Source organism: Zymoseptoria tritici, chromosome 15 (assembly GCF_000219625.1).
Source record: "Zymoseptoria tritici IPO323 chromosome 15, whole genome shotgun sequence".
NCBI lineage: Eukaryota > Fungi > Ascomycota > Dothideomycetes > Mycosphaerellales > Mycosphaerellaceae > Zymoseptoria > Zymoseptoria tritici.
In genome coordinates, this window is record NC_018204.1 from 254,885 (window position 1) to 278,926 (window position 24,042).

General features: G+C 53.5%; 7 protein-coding genes across 7 annotated transcripts; 4 read left to right on the top strand and 3 right to left on the bottom strand.

Annotated features, from left to right (window-relative positions):
- Positions 1-1,943: 1,943 nt before the first annotated feature.
- Positions 1,944-2,234, top strand: MYCGRDRAFT_88532 (uncharacterized protein; the record flags this gene model as incomplete). Its single annotated transcript, XM_003847268.1, has 1 exon — positions 1,944-2,234. The coding sequence occupies one exon, from the start codon at positions 1,944-1,946 to the stop codon at positions 2,232-2,234; it is 291 nt and encodes a 96-aa protein (XP_003847316.1).
- Positions 2,235-2,257: 23 nt separating this feature from the next.
- MYCGRDRAFT_51695 (uncharacterized protein) lies at positions 2,258-2,461 on the top strand (the record flags this gene model as incomplete). Its single annotated transcript, XM_003847269.1, has 1 exon — positions 2,258-2,461. A coding segment is annotated over one exon (204 nt), but the record flags the coding sequence as incomplete, so codon positions are not given.
- Positions 2,462-5,071: 2,610 nt separating this feature from the next.
- MYCGRDRAFT_97643 (uncharacterized protein) lies at positions 5,072-6,248 on the top strand (the record flags this gene model as incomplete). Its single annotated transcript, XM_003847270.1, has 3 exons — positions 5,072-5,392; positions 5,449-6,097; positions 6,232-6,248. The coding sequence occupies 3 exons, from the start codon at positions 5,072-5,074 to the stop codon at positions 6,246-6,248; spliced, it is 987 nt and encodes a 328-aa protein (XP_003847318.1).
- A 703-nt stretch (positions 6,249-6,951) lies between these two features.
- On the bottom strand, positions 6,952-7,609 carry MYCGRDRAFT_106608 (uncharacterized protein; the record flags this gene model as incomplete). The annotated part of the gene is made up of 1 exon (XM_003847331.1): positions 6,952-7,609. One exon carries the CDS (start codon positions 7,541-7,543, stop codon positions 7,286-7,288), a length of 258 nt encoding a protein of 85 aa, XP_003847379.1.
- A 3,164-nt stretch (positions 7,610-10,773) lies between these two features.
- Positions 10,774-11,475, bottom strand: MYCGRDRAFT_106610 (uncharacterized protein; the record flags this gene model as incomplete). The annotated part of the gene is made up of 1 exon (XM_003847330.1): positions 10,774-11,475. One exon carries the CDS (start codon positions 11,309-11,311, stop codon positions 11,156-11,158), a length of 156 nt encoding a protein of 51 aa, XP_003847378.1.
- A 365-nt stretch (positions 11,476-11,840) lies between these two features.
- On the bottom strand, positions 11,841-13,459 carry MYCGRDRAFT_111745 (uncharacterized protein; the record flags this gene model as incomplete). Its single annotated transcript, XM_003847329.1, has 1 exon — positions 11,841-13,459. The coding sequence occupies one exon, from the start codon at positions 13,457-13,459 to the stop codon at positions 12,131-12,133; it is 1,329 nt and encodes a 442-aa protein (XP_003847377.1).
- An 8,867-nt stretch (positions 13,460-22,326) lies between these two features.
- MYCGRDRAFT_97646 (uncharacterized protein) lies at positions 22,327-23,587 on the top strand (the record flags this gene model as incomplete). The annotated part of the gene is made up of 2 exons (XM_003847271.1): positions 22,327-23,436; positions 23,489-23,587. The coding sequence occupies 2 exons, from the start codon at positions 22,327-22,329 to the stop codon at positions 23,585-23,587; spliced, it is 1,209 nt and encodes a 402-aa protein (XP_003847319.1).
- Positions 23,588-24,042: the final 455 nt, after the last annotated feature.

Genomic DNA, 24,042 nt, shown 5'->3' on the forward strand with positions numbered 1-24,042 from the left:
AACCACTCCTTTGCGGATGGCTCTCTGCTTAGGCCGATAGCCGTTGTGGTGAATACGACGACAGCGCCATGCTGCCGTTGTGGGTCGGCGGTGGTGGGCACGTAGTGGGCTCTGACATCCGTGCAAGGCAGAGTTTCTGGATGAAGCATGGAGGTTGCAATTAAAATGAGGCTTTGTCGATGTCGTCGTGCCATTGACAATGTCGAAGCTCAGAAGCTAAGAGACTTGCCCGCGAGTAGTTCCAGTTTGGGTCTTGTTGGTAGATGATTGCGGAGATTATCGGGTCCTACAAGGCCGAAGTAGGTGGTGGTGGAGGGACGTGGGCTGTATTGAGAACATGTGGATCAATTGTTTCGAGGCGTTCGGTGACTGTGGGAGAGGTGGCGTTTAGACAGTTCTCCGAGTTGTGAACTTGGCCTGGTGAGTAGGGCGTAGCACGGAAAGTTGTAGCGTTGCGGATGAATCGAGACTGTACGCCGTCGAGTGGAAAGGATGGAGACGCTGCGCAGAATCGTGATTTTCGCGGGCAGTCACGTCTGTTCTGACGAGCTTGCGGAACGCCTCGAAGTCTAGGGATGCTCCGGGAGTTCGGCTGAACACCGAGCTCTGCGGCTGAAGTTAGAATGCAGGTAGGGCTAGTTCTATCGCAGCTACCGAATGGAGCAGATCCTCGAGGATCTCGTCCGGCGGCGGTTCTTTGTCGACGGACGATTCGGTGTCATCTTCCCACGAGTCCGCGGCGAAGTAGTATGAAGAAAGCCCGGAGTAGGATTGTTGGCTGCTTTACGTGCTCGATCCCGGAGATCTATTGAGACGTTGAAACATGTCTCAGAAAATGTGATCCTGGGTTTCCAGAGTAGCCTGGTGCTGGAGGCGTCGCTCAAAATTTGGAGAATCAAAAAATGTTCTGCGCAGCCCACTCTGTGGAAGTAGTCAACCGAAGATGCTCCGTGAGAATGAAACGAATAATATGTCCGAGCGATGGAAACGTGGTGGATATCCGTGAGCTGGTGGTGATGGCCGCCCACGAGCATGCTGTGCCAAAGCTTCGGGATGCTCTCTCAACCCGTGGAGTATGTCGCATCCTGAAAACAGAGCCCTTCCAAGGCGGATTCGGTGCACTCGTGAGGCCGCGTCAGTCAATTAGTATGCGTGAATCGTAGCCTCGTCCTTGTCGAGCCGCGATGAAGGATCTCGATGGCTTGAACTGGCGAAGTCGCTCGCTTGGGCCTGATGACAGGACCAATGCTTAAGCGATTTCAGAGAGCGGCCGGAGTATTTGCTGTCAAGGGCGGCGGCGAAATCGTGAGGGTGAGAGGTCGTGAGTCAGGGTATCAAGGAAGTGAGACCGTGAGATGGAGACAAGTTCAAAAGCGACTCCACGAGTTCCATCTGATACGGATCGATTGGTATCACGTGAGTTTGCTTGAGACGTGACGCTCACGTCACAAACGAGGATTACTAATCCTTTGTGACGGACCTCGGGACCTTCCGCATCCTCGGACTGACCGCCGTCAATGCAGCACTATCATGACCATAGACTGCTCGCCAGTAGGTCCACTATTAAGACTTGACTGATCACCGCCATGATCGACTGCTCGCTAGCAGCTTCGCCTTGTGTTCACCGCCATGAACAGTCCATCGCCATGGACAACTCCACTTGACTGGACAACTCCACTTGACTGATCACCGCTTTGATCATCTACTGCGCAATCACGCCATGATTGCTGCACGTTCACGACCACCGAACCTTCCCCGCCGAGCCTTCCACCGAGCCTTTCACTGCGCCAGAAGCAAGAGCACGAGCAAAAGCATGAACAATGACACCTCCGAGCCCTTCACCACACCTTCTGCGTCACCCTCCAAGGCTAGCTACGCGCGCCTCCATGATCCTCATCGCCAGCTCGACCATCTCAGCGCTGTGAACACGGCCTTTCCACGCAATGACCGCTTTCACTCGCCCCACAAGCGACCTCACCAGCTTCGCCATCTTTGCCGACATCTTCGACTCCTGCATCGCCAACAGCGACACCTGTTCATTCGTTCCCACCGCCTCCGACCACAACGGACTTCTCGGCGACCACCTGGATGATCAGAACTCCCTGGAGAAGGAGGACGACAATGACGAACTCCGCGAGTCAAACCGTCGGTCACAGAATATCACACGCGTGTACAGTCCGTTGAGATGCGTCTGCAAGATATACTCGATGAGGAAGAGGAAGAAGGAGCGTTGAAGAATGCTACAAGCTGAAATTACGTCTTGATGGGAGAGGTCGAGGATCAGATCCGCAACGTCCAGAAAAAGAGCACTACCTCCTTTGCCGAATGGATACCTAACAACGTTCAGATCGCTCTGCACTCCGTTCCTCCTCGTGAATTGAACATGTCGTCGACATTTGTCGGCAACTCCATCTCCATCCAGGAGCTCTTCAAGCGGCGGGCTTGCAGGAGGCACTTCTGACCGAGAGATGGCCTGGACGAGTTTCAAGCGTTGCGACCTTGGCACAATGGCGCCTGAGTCACCAGGAGATGTGAGGGGGGTCGTCTTGACCATGGCGGAGGTGCTGGAGGTGCTGGACGGTGGACGTGCACACTCTGGTGGACGTGTTGGGCAGTGTCGGTGGGATATTGGTGTATAGAGGAGGGAGATCCAAAGGCATCCGCTCGTAGGTGGGAAGAGGATGGGGAGTAAGTCCGGACACCATCAGCCTGCCCGTCGGGGGATGTGTCCACGCAGGGTCCCAGTCCTGCCGCAGAAGGTGTAAAGTAAGCCGGAACTTCCGAGAGAGCTTCCTGGATAGACGGCAGGCGGTGTGGGTCTTGTGGAGGCCTGCCGTCGAAGACTGCCGTCTCGTGTACGATCGGAAAGGGATGGGAAGGCGGTCGGGTTGGAATGATGTAGGGTACCAAAGACTCCGAAGTAGTCTGCAGGCCGTTGTAAGTCGCGAGGGAGTGACCGGCAGCGATGGATTCTCGGTGATCTAGAAAAGACCGGCCAACCGACTCGTTGGGTGAGTCGCACATTTGTTTCTTTCGCTGTTTGCAGGAGTCAGCGTCGTGCAATTTTTTGTATATGTCACCAAACTACGACGAGGAGCTCACTCACCCATCCGAGGCAGCGCTTTCCCGCGTTCCAACAGTGCCGACATTCTCCAAGCTCTACTAGAACTTCGCACTCGAGATTCTTAATGCGACAGCTCACACATTTCGGGCTAGCTGCTACGCTGCGCATTCTCTCCGAGGACTTGAACGAGCGATAGAGTAGCAAAAGCGACGATGGTGTTGGGTGGAGTTGCTAAGGCGAGGCAGGAGGGAGGGGACATGACCGCTCGTCTTTGTTATGATGGAGAGATGTTCTTCCGTGCATCGCGTTCGAGGCAAGGGACTTGCGTGGTGAACTGTGCAGTACGGCCGACCCACTCGCTATTGATCCCAAGTACCTGGCTGCATATGCGATCCCGAGTCCCAGCCTCCATTGCACAAGTGTTGGCAAAACGATGTATCCACACGACAACTTTTTTACCTCGTTACTCGTACAGGAAGCGAGAGCGCAAAGCAACAAAGAAATGTCATTGCTTTTCGACGGTTATGTGGGGCGTTGTGTATCCCGAACTATGCAGAAAGCATCGATCCGTAGCGTCGGCGTTGGCGTCGTCAGAAGAGGAGAAGCAATTCTGCTTCTCTCGAACGTCGGATGAATCGCAGCTGTCGTGATCATTTGCATCCGTGTCGTCGTAATCATTATTATCATTATCGGAAGAGGAGAAGTCATTCTTTTTCGTTGGACGCACTGGGCAGGAAGTGGGAAGGGTGGGGAGGGTTTCAGGGCATGCATCGGGCGAACCAAGGCGAGGTCGCACAGCATGATGCATATGCATATCATGTTTCCTGACGGCATCGACTCAGCCCACCCAGAAGGCTAGTAGGACAGGACGCGGCAGCGACAGCAACAGCGACCTTATCCTCGTTGACAGGCATCATCGCTTCCTGCGTGGAAGAAATCGGCTCCGGCAGCTGGTGAGAAAAGGACGTAAACGACAAACCGAAATGCTGCTTGCAGGTCCGCGCTCTTCCCCGGGAGCGGGCTTCCTGGTATGGCAGCCGCGTTGTCCGCTGGTGTCATCATCCTCCTCGGGCTCAATCTTGATCGTGACGCTATAGTTCTTCTCCGTCCGGCACGGCAGCCATATGCCTCTGCTATTGTAATCCTCCTCGGGCTCGGTCTTGATCGTAACGCTCGAATGGTGGTACTTCTTCTCCATCAACAGGCCTATGGTGCGTCATGGAACGTCGAGATTCTCGGCCGGTATAGGAGAGGAAAGTGTCGCGCAGCATTTACGTCGCCGATGACCTGTGGCGCGGCAGCGGAGTCGGAAGATGGAGGAATGCGGTGGACCTGCCGATTGAGACAAAGTGAATAGTCACGGCTGGTGCCACGTTGAGGTTGGTTGTGGCCATGGCCTGTCTTTTCTATCCCGAAATTCTGCCAGCCCCAGCTTTGTCCGCTTCCATTGTCCGCCTCCGCCCGCCTCGCCCGTCGTTGACATCCATCCGATCATCATAGGTGGGGAGATCTGCGCTGCATTGCATTTCGTGCTGTGGTGGGACGTCGGGAGGAAAACGACCAGCTCGGCTATCCTTAACCACAGTGATCGAGAATTAGGCAATTGCAATTGCCCGGATGTGAATGACTTTCTTTCGCAGCCGTCACCACCGATACTCTTGGATCCGCCGTACACACTACCAAAGCATTCGACTTCAGCATGGGACGAAGCAAACGTCGGCAACAACAATCCCTTGCATACGAGACGTCTCGGCGCATGCGGTGGGCCCGTCATTGGAACCTGTGCAACACTCGTCTGCCATCAGTCTTGACTTGAGAGAGGTGACACTGGACCACCCTTGCGCGCCGATCATGGCCAGTCACAGCGCGTTGCTGATGGCGAGGTCTGGAAATCTCATCATAAACAAAATGGGCACAAAGTGTTACTACGATCCCAAGCGGCGATCAAGCAAGACAGTTCCTACTGCGCAGGAAGACGGAGAGGTAAACCTCAAGCCGAGGCTCGCAATGCTGTTCCCGCCGACAGACGATCCGAGTCCTTTGCTGGAACTTCTGAATCCGGAAACTATCACGCACCAGGGACTACTGCATGGTGTACTGTCCCTCTCGGCGACCTTACTTCAAGCAGCCGAGGAGATTCCCAACTCTGCCTGGAAGCTGCGGCAGGCTTACCATTTCGGCCAAGCTTTGTCGCTGTTGAGACAGGGAATTGAGCGAGCGGCAAGCCCAGCAAATGGCGGACTCGAGGTTAATAAGCTGCTTGTGGTGCAATCACTTGTCCTGTATCTACAGGTCATCTGTGAAGGTCACCGTGAGGGACAAGACCGCGTATGTTTCCCTCCGGCTAGGTTGTCCATAGTGCTGATTGTTTTTTATTCTTTCAGTCTCACCTCGGCGGCATGAAATGGATAGTAAGCGGAACATCCATCTCGCCTCACAATGTCACCCTCGAAGTTGAAGTCCGGATGTTCATTCTGTACCACAACTACTGCTCTTGCCTCACATCCCCATCGACTCCTTTCGACTATGATTTTTGGAAACTGAAAAACTCCTTACAATCAACTCCCGAATCCTCCAGCGAACGTGACCGAACCACCAGCGACTGCCGGTTCATGATGGATGTCCTCTTCACATTGCTTCCAAGAATCAGGACTCTGCGAGACCAAGCCCGTACCCTCCGCGCCTCCGGAAAACCAGAAGATTACAACACTGAGCTGATGGTTGAAGCCTACGCCATCGACACTGCGTTACGGAGCTGGCCGTCGCTATATAATGTCGAAAACACCCAACACCCCATTTCCATGCTCTGGCGAGCCTGCATATACATCTACCTCATCCGTACAATCCGTCTCTCCTGCCCGTCGGAGCAATTTTCGCAAGCGGTCGATACAGCACTGGAATTCGTCAGCATTTTCCTAGAAGATGTCCACGGTTGGTTGCTCTCGCCCTTGTTCCTCATCGGATGCGCGGCCTGGGATGAAGCTCATCGGGAAATCATCGACGAAATCTTCCATCGGCTTTCGTCCCGGACTGGTTTGCGAAAGGTGGCGTCTACGCAAATGGTGGTGAAAGAGGTGTGGGCGAGGATGGACAGGTCGGACGAGATGGGCAGCTGGGATTGGGAAGGTATATTGAGGACGTGGGGGTGGGACTTTATTATAGTCTAGGTCGCAGTCGTTGCTAGTCGTGGGGAGAGACGGACTTTGGCAAGCGGACGGGTTTGTTTGTACTCAGCAATGTAAACCTGATCATATACAATTCAAAGTCGACCCTGAACTGAGAGGCATTATGCCAGGTAGTCTGTAACACAAGAGATGTCTTTGTTTTGGGCCAAAGAGCTCACTTCGCTAGAGGTTCTATACGACGAAGGCGGCGAGAAGTCACTAGGTAGGAAATCGTTCCCGGAAAAAAATGATAGCACATGTACTCACGGTGATGAGAGAAATGAATGTGATCGGAAACAACATTGGCAGAGTCAGAGAGGGTCACAAGTAGCGTAAGCAACCGGACAAGATCTCAGAAAAGGACATGATCTGAGTCCATCGAAACGAAAGCAGTGATCTAGCATATGTCCATAGCTTGTTGACGAAGGCTACGAGTATGAATTCTGCATTTCTGTCTGGAGAACTCAACCTACACTGAAGAGAACTGTGGCATTGAACTGCCGGACAGCACGTTTACTGCCACGATTGCTGTCTCTTTGACAGCTGCATAGAAGATGTTAGGAGTCTCCATGCAACACTCCCCCTGACTCGATCGCAGCGGGCACACATTCTTCCAAACGCTGCCGAAAAGTCCGTGGAGCTCTTGTGGATTCTTACTTGGTGGGCTCCATCTTTCATCAAAGCCTCTTCACTTCCCGTTCCAGGAGGACCGCCTGCGGCCGTACTGCATCGATGCATGTCGCGATTTTGTCCCTGAGCGACGTGAGCAACATAAGGTAGTTCTGGAGGAAGTTGTGGAGTCCGATGCCGAGAGGGAGTTACCGCGGCGCCGAAGACAACGCATACGTATCGCTCGTATGCTGCTACATGCCTCCAATCGCCTTGTGAGTGTCGTGGAGTCGCGGAAACGTCTTCTGTAGCATGTCGAGAAAGCGCAGAATCCTGGGCAGAGCATTATAATCATCCCAGCCCTGGAATGCTATCTTACCCTAATAGATAAGAGGGCTTCTTAGGCACCGACCGCCGTGAAAGGCCAATTCCCTGTCCACGCGCGGCTTCAAAGTCGCCAGAAGCTCTGCGAGATCCATTCCGTTCTAACGACCTTGGCACAAAGTTTTGCCACTTCGTCCCAACTGACGCGCTTCGTCTCGTATTGTCGCACTTCGTCGTCAGTCAGTGTCGAATGCCTCGTCCTGGGCGCATGGGAAAAGCTACGGATCCATTGACGATCCTGGATCATCGTTTTCTGGATCTCGAGATTGATCGGGTGTGCTGAGTTGAAATGTTTCTTCAAGTCTCCAATTGCCTCTTGCATTAATCTGCAGATGTCCGCGGGTACTTCGGCGGCACAGGCATGCCCATTTCTCTTGGAAAAGTCGAAGTTGACATCGTGCTGAATCTCGCGGAATCTGGCGAACAGCTCGATCACCTCGATGTGCACGGGTCGGGTCTCGGGATATCCAACATCGTCATCCACGCTCGCTTGGAAGAATGATGCCTTGAACGAATAGATCAGAACTGAGAGTATCACCACGATCGAAGCGGCCCAGACGAGCCTACGAAGTGGCACTCCACGCTGGCAAGGTGCGGTCGTTGCGAAGCATGTGTCCGATGGTGCTTGGATGGACTCCGGTATTGACCCTGGCATCACCCTGTCGACCCAGCCACGAATGCCCAACGAGAAGTTGGTCGTTGCGGGAGAATGCTCGTTGTTCAAGAGGTCGTTGAATAGGTCCTGGCGAAGCTCTGCGATCGAAGAAGCTGACGAACCATGGCTTGTGTTGGGCTGAGCTACAAACGGTCCCGGGCGTCGTCGTTAACAGTCACCACGTCCGACGTGTTTTCGGACTGGGTTAGCGATTGTTCGCAAAACGGTCCGGGGTCTCGCGGTTGACACTCAAGGCGTCTAACGTGCTCTGAGCTCGTCGATCTCGGACTATGGTTGTTGCAGGTCGGTAGAATCGATTCACAATGTTGGGGCTCGTGATGCCGATGAAGAACTCCAGGAAGCGCAATGATCTGAGAGCTGTGGAGTGTCGAACAGCCAACTGCAATCTTATAGTTGTTGAGATCCCGCTCGCAGCATGCGCGGTGTGTCATCAATGTGAATTATTGGAAGCCACCAGGTGTCTTTCTCTCATCTCGCGGACAGAGGCTGAAATTCATGTTCCTGGGCTATTTGTGACAATTCTGTTGCATCCACAAGCACAGCGGACTGATCAGCCACAGAGTCATAACCAGCTCCGGAGAGATCACTCATTCTCGCACCCATCAACGCCAGAGTCCTCGTTGTCCGTCATTTCCAGGTTTTCGAAACAGAGCGCCATGTCACCGTCCACCCCAGCCCGATCTGCTATCCTGTTCTTTGGGCCAGATCGTGACGGAGCGCCTGTATGACTGGAGAACATAGTGGTCGCAGAAGGGACGGAAGTTTCGTCCAACTCATGACAAAGGCCAGATACTACTGCTGTCGATGTAGCCGCTGAGGTGAACCTTGAGTTTCCAGTGTTCTTCGAAATTCTCGATGCTTCTCCCTGGACGGTGTCTCTGTTGTGCTGCCCTGACTTCTGCGCGCGGTGCTTTCGTGTGGGTATCCGGTGGTTGCACTTTTGTTCCACCTTTTCTCTGTCTTTTGCCAAACGCTCCAGGGCATCCTGCTCATCTTTCTGCCTCGTGAAATACTCCAGGCCTGGGACCATGTCTTCAACCAGCTGTACCCTTTGAGGATTTGTAGTCGCTTGAGGTGTAGCCGACCTCACATTGGCGCTCCAATGTAGTCCGCATCGGAGTGGGAAGCTGTTGGGACCATTGCGAAATTCCAGATGATTTTGATATTGTGTTGTGGTTGTGGTCTTTAATTCCGGTGCCGGCACATGGAGCTTTTGACAGAGCGTGTTCAAACGGGCAAATGGGTCGGTGTCGGGCATTGCCAGAAATGTGTGCTTGGACAAGGAAGACTTTGATGAATGTGGGTATTCCTCTCCGTCTTTTCGAAACATGACGTTGTCTTTGATGGGAGAGGACGGTATTGGCTGCCACTTCGTAGACATTGATTGACCTCCGAAGCTCCCGACCGTGAAGAAAGGACACAGGACGGGCCGGTCACGCGCCATTGGACATGGCCAGAGTGCTTGCGGGCTGGGACGGCGAGATGGTCTCCAAGCTTGGACGGACTGCTGTCTGACTGGCTGCGTGGGAGTGGAGATGAGTATCTGAAACCGTCTGCTGTTCTCCGACGGTTAGAGGCAGAGACGGCTTCGTGTAGGCTCAGCCCACTCTGCTCCGAACCCTGACGATCCGTTGCTCGCCCCTCCATGCCCGGAATATTGCAAGGCATACGTTCCATCAAGTCTCAGGACTCTTGAAGTGTTGATCAAAGGCTCGGATCTCCATCAGCGGGGGTGAGAGATACGGGATCGCCGTTTGGTCGGGTGATGCGATGTTTGGTGCGAGATGATCGGCAATGATCGAATGAAGTTGGAGATGGCCAGTTTAGATTTGTGTGAGTTCTTCTTCTCCGAGGGAAGTCTGGAAGTAGCTTTCTTGTCACGGCAGGAAGGCCCCCTCGAGTACGAGCGGCGACAAGGAGCCGCTTGCCGGGTCTTGAGCTGCTCGAGCAACCAGGAGGGAGGCAGATTGATGGCAGAAACATTTCTCCGTCTTGAGTAGTGGAGTACGCAACATCCGGGCGATGGCATCTTGATTCTTGAGAGGCTTCCTGCAGCCTCTCTGGGCAGGGAAGACGGGTGCGAACCTCGGCGTCCAACATGCGATTCCATGGGCTTGCGAAGACAATGGTATTGCTGGTCGTAGCCAAGGACAAGAGTCCTACGGCGTTGTCAGAAAAACTGGCCTTCCCAAGAGATCATGCCTCAGGCATGAAGTATTCTAGTTCGACCCAACACTCCATCGCTGAAACATGGCATATCTGCTCCCTCACTTTCAAGTCCTCCTCCACTTTCAAGTCCTCCTCCACCTTCGAGTCCTCCTCCACCTTCAAGTCCTCCCTGCATACAAATCTCCCTCGCTCATGATCACCGGAGCGCCTCGCGACATATTCCCGACGAGGACGACGGACCCTCCCCATCTGGCGATGCATCGATTGCGAACAGACGGCTGAACTTCGCCGGAGCCTCCGCCTGCAATCACAAGAGCATCAGTGTTGTGGAAAGCAGCAGTCCGTTCCAGCCTCGAACGACACTGCGCGGTCGCAAGAAGTCAACGCTCCCACGAAGCCTCGAGTCGCACAGCGTCAAACGAAGACGAGTTTCAAGTCCGCCGTGTTGTTGCTCTCGATCTTACCGGCAGACACGTCAAAGTCGATCAGGCTCCGGTATGACCAGCAGAATCAGAAGTACCATGGCCAGGTGTCACAGATCGTGAAGGCGCGGGACAAGAAAGGCATACAAACCTCTCAAATTCTTCAGAGTTCAAAAACTTGGGCCAACGGTCGGAGAGGGATTGCGGGGAGTATCGCTTGGATTGAAATAACAAGGTCAAATTCGCTCTGGCAGATGGGGTTTGGAACAATTGCCGTGCAGGATACCAGCAAGGAGGCGATTGCCGCTACTGCAGAAGGAGCTGAGCAGTACGGCCAAGGGATGCTTGAAGACAAGGAAATCGTACCCTTCTGATCCTCGGGAGCGTTCTGTATCAGCAATGTGAAAGACAGGGAGAATTTGCTCTGCTGTGTCGATGCCGCCAGCAACTCGCACTTGTAGAGGAAGAAAATTCAAAGAGGGTGGGTTTTTGTCACCGATATCACAAATCCTCAACACTTCCCTCTCACTCGTGTCAGTATCCCTGTTGGCAAGGACAGTTTTTGCTCGCAGAATGGAGTCTTGAAATCGTCCCTCTCATCTGACGCCTCTATCCGATGTCCAATGTCCCTCGTGTTGTTTTATGTTGTATATGACGAACGGCGAGGTCAGGAATTTGGCATAGTTATCGTGTACAGCTTCGGTACTTGGTAGGATCCAGCCTGGAGGAATGAGGAGGTGTCGCCGACGGCGGCGGTAGTCACTACGGCTGGAATATCCGGGATACCATGCGACGCGGGCGACACAAGATTGCCAAGATCCATATTCGACTGGGGATGCTCCTTGCTAAGGGGAGCATCGAGCCGCAAAGACGAACAAGCCAAGAGTGTGGGAAGCTCGGCTCCATGTCGAAATCTGATGCGGGAGCGAGAAGGCGTTTTGTCGCATGAGGCTAGCAATGCTTTTCGGGAACGCTCGTTACCGAAAGAATGATGCTGCTGCTGCTTGTTACGCAAGAATGGAGGAGCGATTGGACATTTGTCGACATGGATTTGCTTTACCTCTTTCGCTGCATCCTCTGCCTGTTGATGATTGGGTACTTGGAGTATGCCAGAACAGCACAAGGTACGAGCAGCCATGTGAGGGTTGGCATATTCCATCTGAAATAACGGATCTCGCGAGGGAATTCCAATGGAGTCGTCCCTGGCGGTGGCTTGGCTGAGTCAAAAACGGGGAGTTCAAAGGAGTAGAGATCCTGGAGCCGAGGGGCTGGGGCTGGATATTATGTTGGAGAGGCGATGTCGAAGGATGAAGGAACAGAATTGAAACCGTGGAGAAGACATGGAACCAAATGAGACGTCAATGACCTTCCAGTTGGGATTGATGGCTGAGGGAGGGAGACATTATCCATCCAATTTCATCCGTTTTGGGAGGGAGATAATATTGTTGTTCGGTTCGAACTCGTCCAGTTGATTTTTTCCGGCGGCCAAGGTCAGGTTAGAACAAGATCTTCTAACGTTGAGTGGGAATGCCGACCCTTTCATCGCCTCCCAACCAACGCCAGTATATTCCTCGGCATGAACCCCACCAACACTTGTCATCGCCTCCGCTTCTTCTTCCCTTCCAACGACTTTGCTAAGACCTCAATCGAGATGGACACCTGGTTCATTTCGGCGCACCCGCTTCCTTCCTCGACTCAACTGCTCCTCCAAGTCGGCTTGATCCGCGCGCCGCTTGTATCCGTACGGGTCATCAGACTCATGACCATCGGATGAGCCGCTACAGTCTTGTAGACTGATGGCAGAGTCTCCGTTCTCACTGCCCACGCGGTCTGTCTCGCGCTTGTCCCGCTCCTGGTGTTCGTCGTCATCTGTGCGAGGTCTTTTGGCCGGAGAACCGCTCTTGCTCTTTCTCGGCGACGTGCTGCGATGTCGTCCCTGGTGCTCACAGAATGTTTCGCAGTCCTCGGCTTTGTAAGACTTCGATTCCCCCGACACTAGTAAGCAGCGCTTCACGCCTCGCTGCAAAAAGCCACGCAGCTTTGGGAAAATGTCATAGGCGAAACGAGCGAACAAAAGTTCGCCGTTGATGCCCTTAAGAGACTGCATCGGACGGTTGTGGTAGAGGTAGTGCAGCTCGCCTGATAGCTTGTGGACGTGAACGGCCCATTTCCCTACTGATGTTGTATCCATCTTGGGCACAATGCTGAAATCCGAGCGGTCCCAAATGGTGTGCACATCCGCACGAAGTAGGATCAAATTTTCATTGCCGATTTCGATAGCATCTTTGCCGTCCTTGACGCTCATGCGGCCCATGTCGTTGCTCATGAACCAATGGGCCTCGGTGGTCGGGACGATGTGCGCCATTTGGACACATTCATGATGGTGTGTAAGACGGCAGGAAACATCTCGCTCCTTGGCTGACTGATCGCCGTCGCTTGCCGGCGCAATCGTCGTCGATGTCCATGCGCGGAGGGCAGGTGAGTCCCGGAACTGATCCGTGGGGAACGACCAGCTGCGGAAATTGGGCACGACGGGATATGGTGGGTTAAGATTGAGCACAGGATTTTCAGTGCCGAGCAAAGGCTGCCTTTCATTTGGGACGTGGAAGTAATAGTCGCCGGTCGGGAGAAGCGCGGCCGGGTCGAGGGGCAAGCTGTGGTCGTTGTCCCAGTCTTTTTGTCGGGAGATGACGCCGTCGAAGCGGTTGCCGGCGACGATGGCGCAGGCTGCATGCACGAGCTGATACTGGATCCCGTATCTCGTTTGTCCTCGATTTCCTTGTTGTTCCTCTCCTCCCACTCCCAGGCCATCATCCCCACCGCTGGCGCAGTCGGCCGCAACCAGACTCAGCAGCTCGTTGTTGGCGTCGTCATAGCCGGGGTGGCGGATCCGCAGCTTTGCGTGGGCGCGGAGATTAACATAGTCGGCTGGAGGGACAGCCTCGTAGGGCTCCTGGAGCCGAATCGCCATTGTACATCGTGTTGTTATTGGAAACGTGAGGTAGTAAACAAAGATGTGTATGAGCACTTATGTCATCATTCGGCCCGTTCCTTTGCCGGCCGTACCGATGGATGACATCATGATAAATCGTGGGACGGGACTTGGCTTCGATCTTCCCGTCTTTGCACCGCGGGGCCTCGACTCTCGACTTCCCATCCTTGACGCCAAATACATTACACTGGTATTCGCCGATGTGCCCTTCTTCCACCAAGACCATCGAATCGCACACCACCATGCACGACCTCGACGCCTTCACCGATGATTCAATGCAGACCGAGGCCGAGAATGTCGCAAGAGATGTCATGTCCCCTCCTGGAGACTGACGACGAAAGCTCGCGCTCTGTTGAAGCAATTTCGCGTGCTCACTGCCTTCCCATCGCCAATGTCGCGCCCACCATCGACGTCGTCGCGATATCTTGGACGTTTTCGCACATCAGTGAACCTCCCATTTAGCTACTTGTGCGTCTGGTGGTCAAGCGGCACGTTGTACTTCCGATCGCACACAGCGCCCCGGAATTCGAAAATGAATCAGACCACGCCACGGCACAGTGACCAAGAGCTCGACGACTCTTCCGGCCGAGTGAGAGAGTGAACATGGATCTGCGGACGAGGAGGAGGAGCAAATGTCAGAACAAGAGGAGGATGAGGAGGATGAGGATCAGACGCACGCGGTCAAGTTGTTCAAAGCTTCAGGTGGAGGACTCGATCTTCGCGACCAACTCCTCAGAGGATGCGACGGATCTCACGAAAACTGCCGTTGTGGACTGGGTGGTGGTGATGATACGCTTTCCACCGGGCGACGTGGCGCTGACGGCTCAAGTCGCAACCCGCTGGGATGAAAGTGAAGATCTACGGCACCGAAGAGGGGAAGGAGAGATATCAGAGAGATGAGCACAACCCAATGAAGCATTCGGAAGACAAGGAATTCGTTGACACTCTTGAGGTGGCGGGGTGAGTGAGACTGGCCCACAACACGGTCACGATTACGGCCAGTGCTCGAGAATGACCAAACGAAATCACCACGCTGCGAGCTGGTGACAGAGAGAAGAATTTGGAACAAAACCACCCTCAGACGATCCGTTGAGAAAGGACGCGCAATAGGAGGAGCCGAAAAAGCGCTCGACAACGATGCACGCACAGTGTTCGGAACAGGTAAGGATTGGGAAGACTTGAACATTTCGTCGTCTCAGAGTCACGCATGACATCTTCCGTTGATACTACCTGTACGCCTCCTTCTCTGGCGGGTGTGCGACGGAGGATGGTGTGGATGACATTGAGAGTAATGAGCAATGTTTCGAGGTCTTCTTTCGCACTCTCGGACTCATCGGCGATGAGGTAGGTTAAACGTTTGACCGGAAATGATCCAACCAGAACCTTGACAACAACTCATCTCAATCCTGCTACCGACTGCGTCGATATCAGATGACTCCTTTCTCCTTGGACCATCACTGTCCTCAGTTCAACCGCCGAACTTCCACACGTAGCGGACAGCGAGCTAAACTGTACATGCGAGCGAATCCAACAATGAGCCCATCTACTGTCATTCAAAGCCAGGTCATGGAGCCCTGCTATTACGACCCATGACCGAACGTCAGGAGAGCTGAAGGCGACGGAGTGTGAGGACACGACCCCAGGAACCAAATTGGAAAGGTCGCTTCGCAAGAGCTCACCGAGTGTACAAAACAAGCATTGTCTCAAAAGGATGAGCGGTCATGTGAGATGTACAACGGTCCCTATCGGCACGTGGGCCTTCGGTCACTTGTCGACAGGTCTCAACGATCAAGGATACCAAGTACAGAAACGATCGGCCACCTCGAAATCCAAGCGTTCAGGCTACCATGTCGCTCCCCTCTCCGACCGTGCATGGCGAATTCACTGCTACTGCCAGGAGCGACTTCCATGACCGCAAAGGAAGTTTGGGTCATCTTCAATATCATGATGCGCGGCTTTCGTATGATGGCAGCCCATGACAGCGACGAGGAGCCTTTCGAAGTGTCATGAGCGCGTCCGCGCGCTGGCTCTTACCAAGGCATGATACAAGCTTTGGAGGATACGATGGAGCAGCAGCACCTTCAGCACACCAAATAGACCCTCTACGTTCGTCCTGGTCTACTCGTCCCGCATCATGGCTGTAAATTCCGCTCGGGGACCACGGCCAATGAAACGCACATACCTGACGTTGTCCTTAAGGTAAGTGAGATCTCCATGGAGGAAGAATCCGACTTCGGAGGACTGCTTCTGGCTCCTGGTCTGCAGTGCCCCAATGTCGATGGTCTCATGTCGTCAAAGACTCGATCAATGTCAACAACCTAGAACAAGTCCGTCTTCAGGCATTCGTCTGCATGGCAGCATCGACCGAAGATCAAAAGACCTAGCTGCCAGCTCCTTCAACGATGAGCGTTCACTCGCCGTGGGTCAAATATGAGTTTACTTGCCCTATCCCTGACAGATGCTAGGATGGCACCTCAATTTGCTGCTGGGCCAACTACTGAGCCTGCTGCTGACGTTGAGTCTGTGTCTAAGCCTCGGTATTCTGCTGGAGCTAATTGGAAGGGTTGGCCAAGAACTCTGACCGGGACCCAAGCCTCGACTTGATCCCGAGCTCAAACTCCACACGGCATCCGTATAAGCGGCTCGAAACGGAGGTACCGCCCCATCCGAAATACGCTTCTACCACACAGCAGCAGTAACAAGGGCTGCTGGGACCGTCTCCTTGTCCGTTCTCGCCTCGGCTTCGAGAATCTCAATGTGTGATACACCGATCAAGGCGACACTCGATAGCGGCCCAAGAGCCTACCGCGACCAATCGATTCCTTCGCGGACCTTCATCCTCTTCACAACAGACCAGCACACCAATCCGTCCAATTTGCCACGCTATCCCTTCAGCGGCAAGTTGGCGGAGAAGCAAGGTGCCTTGAACTACACCCTCGGACTTCCGATGAGCCGACAAGTCTGCGGGCTATACAGCCTCCAGTTCCAGTCGCCACGTCTGGCCTCGTCTGGCCTCGTCTGCAGGAACATGTCTGGTCCGATGAATGCGCCGTCCGCGAGAGATTGTGGGCCGTTTCTCGGATGGTCGGATAGCACAGTCGCCTGTCCTAGAGAATAAGAGTTTCGAACTTCTGGCCAATGCACTGGAGTCGGAAGACATGGACAAAATGGAAGCGGAAGTGGGAGTGGCGGGAGTCGAGCTGATCGTGGGGTCGTGAGGAGGCTGGCGATTGTGGGAAACGCGAAATGCAAAAGTGCAACCTCGTACCTGGAACGATAGGATACAAGTCCTTGCGCCTCCCTTGCAGACAGCGTCCACGCCCCTTTAACCACTCGCAACACTGATGGAGCGGGGCCCGGACGAATGCCACTGATGCCACCAATATCAATCGCCACTGTCACCATGCGCCCTATTGCGTTGCCAACACGTGCAGGACCGCTTCCTCAGCCGTTAACGGCTCGGCCAGAGTAAGGGCATGAATACGCTTGGACGAAGCTGGCGCGGCATCGAAAGACAACAAGGGATGCCATAGCCGGACGTCGACCTTGACTTGCTTCCGAAAAGATCGAGCACGTCGAGAATGGGACGGAGGGAGGAAAAGGATCTTTAATGCGGATGCCAGCTGCCGCATCGCTCAAGATGGTCTGCAACACTGGTGACCAGGCAAGCATCTCAATCACTGCACAATTGGAGCAAATTCCTCCTCAGTCGTCGACAAAAATGTGCCATGCCAAGATCTCGCAGCAAGCTTCCAGGGGAAATTGTGACCAAAGTCGGAATGAGGATTGAAACAGGAGTGGGACGGGACAGCTTGTCGTCTCTGAGGTCTCGTATACCCTCACTGTCGTCTTTTGGTCACCGAACAAAGTCGGAATGAGGATTGAAACGGGAATAAGGCGGGTCAGCTTGTCGTCTCTGAGGTCTCGTACAACTTCACTGTCGTCTTTTGGTCACCACAACTATCTCCAGAATCCACTTCCCTTCATCAAAGGGATACGGCTTCGTTTCATCAACATCTCAAAAGCCTCGACATTTTTCTGCTCGCACCTGTGCTAGTGCACGCATTAAGTATTCCACCAGACTCATCCTTAAGATTACGGTCATGCTACCCAAGAAGGATAGAGCGAAGGTCAATCCAGGTTGAATTCAATTGCAGGCTCAAGCTCATCTGAAAACCAACAAGACTTGTCCAACCGCACGCTCACCTTCAATCATACCCAAAGTCTTGAGGGTGAGCCTCAAGCTGTCTGCGGGTCCAATGTCCCGGGTTTAACTCCACCACAAACTTCAGTGTCTATGCTAGTACACAAGCGTCGGCTTTGGATGTTGAGTGGTCCGACCCATCGGCAGTATGCTCAAGAAAGGGATTCGCTCCGGGCAGGGCATGCAATTTCGGATCATCTGAAGAGAATCCTCTCGCGACAGCCTACGCCAGACATGACAACCCTGCATCCTACTCGCCGCCCGTAAAACGCTCTACCATTCATTCTCGACGCCTGCCTCCTGCCGTGATACTCTCTCGGCCCAGCATTTCCTACGCTGACTCTGGTCTTGTCTTCCCGCAAGCACACAGAGCCATGAGGAAACCTCGCTTAATACGAACTCGACTCAAGCTCCCATCTCCCTCGTGGTCGCGAACATCTCACACCTGACTGCAAGAAATCTACACTGTCACTAGACGAGCTTACATGCCTCCTTGGCCGGCGAGAAGAATGCCAGTCGCAGCACATGCAAGTAGTATAAGGAAATCAGCACAAGGTTACCAGCAACTCCTCAAGGTCGTTCCTGGTGATAATGAAAAAGTCGGTGCAACGAGCAGAAAGACAGCGATGACAAGAACAGAGCCGGGGACGAGGAAACTAGCCGCGAGCGCCGATGAGCGAGAGAGCGGGAGCGTCGTCTTGAGCTGTAGGACGTTTCCCCAAACAAACATTCCAAGTCTGCTCGTGCTAGCGTCGGCTCCGGAGCAGCAAAAGAGGCCTCGCACGTCCATAGTCTGCTAACACCTCAATTCGGTCAGCATCCCCTGCGACAACTTCTACTGGCGAGGCCCTTCTCGATCGATAGCATCCCTCTCTCCAAGTCAAGTCCTCCTCCATTTCTTTTTCTCGAAGTTATACCTTCAACAAATTCTGCCACTCGATGCTAGCTCACGAATTCTTCCTTAGTGCGAAACTGGATCTAGTCAAAAGCATACTATTGCTATGTCAAGACACCCGCATCGTGTCCATACGTCGAGTTTTCTGCGAGCACCCATGAGAGAAGAAAGGTTTTCCAAAAGGCTTCATACCCTCCGGCGAGCCACAACAGAGTTCGAATACAGACTGGACTGAAGCTCATGCTATACAAAAACTCGAACGACGTCTTCACCGAATCACTTTTGCTACCGTCCAGATGCACAATGTGTCGATAAACGTCGTCATCATTCACTATTCTGGTTTCGCTTCACGCCTCCCGAGAATTCGCACGGGCACGGATCTATTGCGTCTTGCCTCAACCAAACGGGAACCGAAAGTCGAACAACATCTCCCACCGCTCCTAACCCGATTTGAACTGCTCAAAGTCGAAATTGTGCCATGCCTTCTACGATGTCCTGGACGGCGTTCGGCCGACGAGCGCTCCGGAAAACATAACGATAACGAACGTATCCAGGGCATACGTACGCATCGCGCTCGCAGCGTTTGCAGTGTGGTTTGGCTCCGTCGCACGTCTTCTTGCGCGTGCGGCAAGTAAGACAGCCCACGCCATTTTTTTGTGCGCAACTTGTTGACTCGGTGAGCGAGGTTGGCAGCGCCGTGGCATGTCTTGATGTCGGTCGGGTCGCCCGTGCTGATTGGAAGCTTGAAGACCGTCAGCGGAACTGCGAGGCTGAGTGGCAAGGGAAGTCACGTACCTGTGTCTGGGGAGCATCCTTTTCAGCCTGAAGCCGAGGTTCGAGCTTCTCTGGCGGAGGAGTGGGCCGGCCGCCGTTGGTGGATTGACGGGTGGCGTGATTGTTGGGAATGGCGGCTTGATGCCGAGCATCGGACGATGATGGTGGTTGATTCATCTTGGGCAGAGATTCTTCTGATTGACGAGGAGGTGGAAGGTCGTTGAGATCTGTTCCGAGAGGAGGCGAGGGCTCCTGTAGAGTAGAGAACAAAGTCATCGCAGAGGAATAACGATGGAAGAGTCGTTCAAAGAATGGAGACGAGAAAGGACTCGATCAAGGGTGAAAGACTGTGGACTGCATTGAAAAGATCGGTGCCGTTGTGTTGCGGCGGAGATGGGCTCCCTTTGAGAGAATGATGGAAGGATTGCCACCGTCCTCGTTGCGAGCATACCTTGTAGACCAACCTCATCCTCTTGCAGAGCCGCGCTGTCCGCCGTGTAACATTTGTGCAGGGCCGAGTGTGATTGATGGTGAAGGTGACCGATACGAGCACCCGTCTGTTAGGTCGTCCGGCGCCAAGTCTTCGTAGTTCTAGTTCTACCTTATTCAAATCGCACTCGAAGTTGGACTCGTGTTCATGTCAGAAAAGACATTGTTGTGCTGTCTCGCCGACTGATCGAAAATTGATGAGAATCCTGTCCAGTCAACACCGTACCGTTTCAGTCCGCCCGCTGTGCTTGTGACACCAAGATGTCGCAATGTCCAGTCAAAACCAGAAAGCCTCATGCACAGATGAAACCACCTGCATGCGCCCTTCCTCAGTGCCAAGATGCAAACTGACGTGGCATCTCGACGAGTTGTTACGAAGCACCCTTTCGCCTACATGTGGGGTCAGAATGCGACTTCCTATGCGAGCATGCGATATCTTGCCGAGTGACACGAGCCATCTCGCATCGCATCCGAGGGTCTCCACTCCTCGGACATCCCTCGACAAGCGGAGAAAGAGGCTGTCGTAGAAATGGTAAATGATGTGATGCTGCCCTGATGTCTTCCGAGATGGAGATGCCGACATACACTGCTCGACCTTGGTCGGTTCGTCAAGCTGAAAAGTGTCGGAATCTGCAGCAGATGACTGTGGCCGGCGCGGATGGATGAGCGGGAGAGAGACGTGGCGGAGCGGGACGTGGCGGAGCAGGACGATGAGGCCAGCGACAGTCATTTTCAACCGATGCGCTTTGAGAATACCTGTCAAACTTTAGCCATGTGGGCGGAGTGGAGTTTTTGTCCAAATGTCTCGGGGGAGTACAGTCGGAAAGAACACTCGAATTGCGGGCGAACTTCAACTTTGCACGCCTCTGTAATAGAGCCTCCGGCGGCCAAATAGTTCTACTAAGGCGCTCGCCGCTGCGGGCAGGGGACTATGCCTTACGCGCTCGGGTATCGTACGTACGACCTCGCTTTAGGCTCGGTCTAGTACTTACTTCCCTCGTTGCTATCGCTCGTCGCCTCGCTATATTGCAACTTCGGCTCGCTTGTCTAAATTCGATTTAAAGTACGCAGTCGTGATGCATCCTACGCCCCGGGGAAACTCGAGTGTTCCCTCCGACTGTACTCCCCCTAGACATTTGGAGTTTTTGTGAGCCCAAGTCACGCCTTGATTGGCTGAACTCGCACACCAACGGTCCAGCGCTAGCGTACCTCTCACATTCTACACAACGACAGCGCAGACTGTGTAGATTTGACGGACAGCATGGATGCTAAGCTAATGGAACATATCAAGACACGCCGTACCTTATGCGCGTCAGGTAAGGTAGCTCTACCTCTACACAGAGGGCCCGCGGCTCGCCAGATGACTCTAGTCCATCAAGAGCGATTAGATAATTCCATCAGGAGCAATAGAAGACATTAACCTGGAAGCAGGCACAACAGTCGGCGACCCGCATGTACAGTCTCACAGACACACGCACGGGATAAGGTGTTTATGTAATATGCGCTCCGTTCCTGCAGAAGGTCTGGATTTGGATTTCCTCTTCCTCTTGGCTTAATAACCACTCTCTTCTGCACACAGCAAGAGACACCAGAGTGTCAACCTCACGCGGCGAAGCGACATGGCCTTGAAGAGGCGGATAATCTACGAGGAGTATTATAACGATTCGTCCGATTTCCAGTCAGTGCTTTCGTTTCGCGTCAACTTCGTTTCGCACACCAACTGATCTGGTCAAACTCAGGCGCCCGCCAGCGACACCGATACCTGCGTTAGCCGACCCTTTCGGTCGCCAAAATCGACTACCACCCTTGGACGTGGCCTCTGAGACGCTGCATCGAGCTAGTGCTCCGCTCGGTCCTTTACAATTCTTTCCATCCTCCTACGATTTCTATGCGCATCGCGCTCGTGCTCCATTCTATGCTTTACAAGTTCCCCAAATTTCCCACCAGCCTCAACCGGATCGGATCCATGCTCTTTACAATAATTCGCAATTCTCCCAAGATTCATACAATCCGGCGACTTTCGAAACGGGAAACCTGTACACTGCCGGACCAGCTGCAAGAGCAGATTAAGACAATACAGCTTCACACCCACCGCTTGGACAATACACGCAGCGGCCATGGCTGGACCCGATAAATGTACCACCCTCTCGACTTCCACCACTTCATGCGCAGCAATATTACTCCGCAGAGTATCCAAGTCGGATGTCGCCGTATCCTTCTTAAGAGCAATTCCGCCCACACGGAGGACCCTCGCTGCGGTATGGAAATGACCCGCAGCCTGCCACTATGTTGCCAGCATCGCCTCTCTTGACACATCAAGGGCATCTAAATCATCGCATTCAGCCAGCATCCCATTCATCATTCCGACACGCCACCCAAGCTACCCATTCGTCTTTGCAACAAAACAATGTACCATTCATCGAGACTCATGCAAGAGAGCTGGGTCGGACGAATCCAAACGTAGCAGAGCCTTCATTCTCAAGAATGGCTGAACGTACCGTCCGATTCAGAGCGATGGTACACGGCAAACTGGACATGCAGACTCAGGATGTGAATATTCAAGAGACTTTCCAATGGAGCCAAGCGGGGACCCTGAACAATCTGCTGCATAGAACTAGAACAGTTCTTTTCAACGGTGAAGATGCCATCTATAGAGACGTTACCAAAGTCAAGGAAGTCCTGCGAAACGCCCCGGGCTGTCGAAAGCCCGTATTCGTGGATGATCCAAATGTCCGGAAGCTGGTAGAGCGGTATGACATTTCGCGTGTCTTGAAGGAGAAGCAAGAGGTCGTTGGTAACGACAAATTGTTCTCCGTACAGGATCCAAGCGTGGGGATGAGCTCGACGCCAGTCAAGGAATTATCTCTCCTGGACTTGATGAACCAGTTCGACTACCCTGCGGAACCCTCTAGCGCACCTCTCAACGTCCTCGACTTTGCACCTGCAACTGATGAGCCTACTAAGACTCTACACAAGATGCTCATTGGAGAGCATACCCTTCTCCCCAAGCTTTGGGCTGCAGTAATGCGAAATCGCACCCCAAAGGCCAAGGCCATGGCTGGTGGTCGTTCGCCATGTCGATGGGCAACCTTTGCCGAATCTGGTGCTCTCAGCGCGCCGCATGTGGACATCGACGGACTGGGGACATACATCACCATTGCACAAGGGGAAATACTGTTTCTGTGGTGCGACTCCATGAACGATGCCGAGACTGAGCAATGGCAAAAGCAAGACCTCCTGAATGCACTCGAGAACCATGATTGGAACTGTACCGTCATGGAAGCCGGTCAGTCCGTCGTCTTCCCCGCTGGCACGCCGCACGCCGTGATTCGCAACCCGGGAGATTCACCCACATTGTCATTCGGAGGCCACTTCCTGCATCCCCAACAACTTCCACGATTCGCGTCGCTGTGTAGACAACAACTCAAGAATCCCAGCTCTGCCGCACTGAACGAGGATCCCGAGAGCACGGTCTGGGTCTACCTCCTGTTGGCCGCGAAGCATGTGCTTCGTGCTCGAGCAGCGGCGAGAAAAGACTGGGCCCGCATCTTTGGAGGTAACGAGAACGTCGGGCAATTTTTCCAAGTTCTCAAGGTATGTAGTAGCAGGTCTTGGTACCCGAAAGCTATCGCTGACATGAATACAGAGCATTGATGCCAGGTTGGCGGAGGCGAGTATCAAGATAGAGAAGCCCTTCGAATTCCGAGGGAAGAAGAGAGTTTTGAGGCGCTCGGCTCGGAAGTGAGTATGCGCTCGTATGAGCTGTGAGATTGTAGACATGGGCAAGGAAAGATGTAGAACAGAGGGCAAGCAAGAACTCCAGCTTTTTGGCGACTTTCACATTTCAAAAGGCATGTTAATACGCGTGAGCTTTACACAAAAAAAACAGGGATCTGGCGCAGCTTGCAGATTGAAATGCGGAGAACATCAAGGGTTTGTCGCAACTTGCAATTTAGAACGCGGAGAAAAACAAGGGTTTGTCGCAACCTTGCAGATTGGAACGCGGAGAAGAACAGGGGTTTGCTCGAAGAGGGTCCAGGTACGGAGCGAAGCGTTCAAACGTTCCATGTCGGTGATGTTTGCCACTACTTCGACAGCATGCTCAATTCACAGTTTTCCTACGCAGTCAGCATACAGTTACGGTACATAGGTCAAAAAGAAGTGCCACGTAGATCTTAAGGGCCGCTGGTTGCTTGTTCT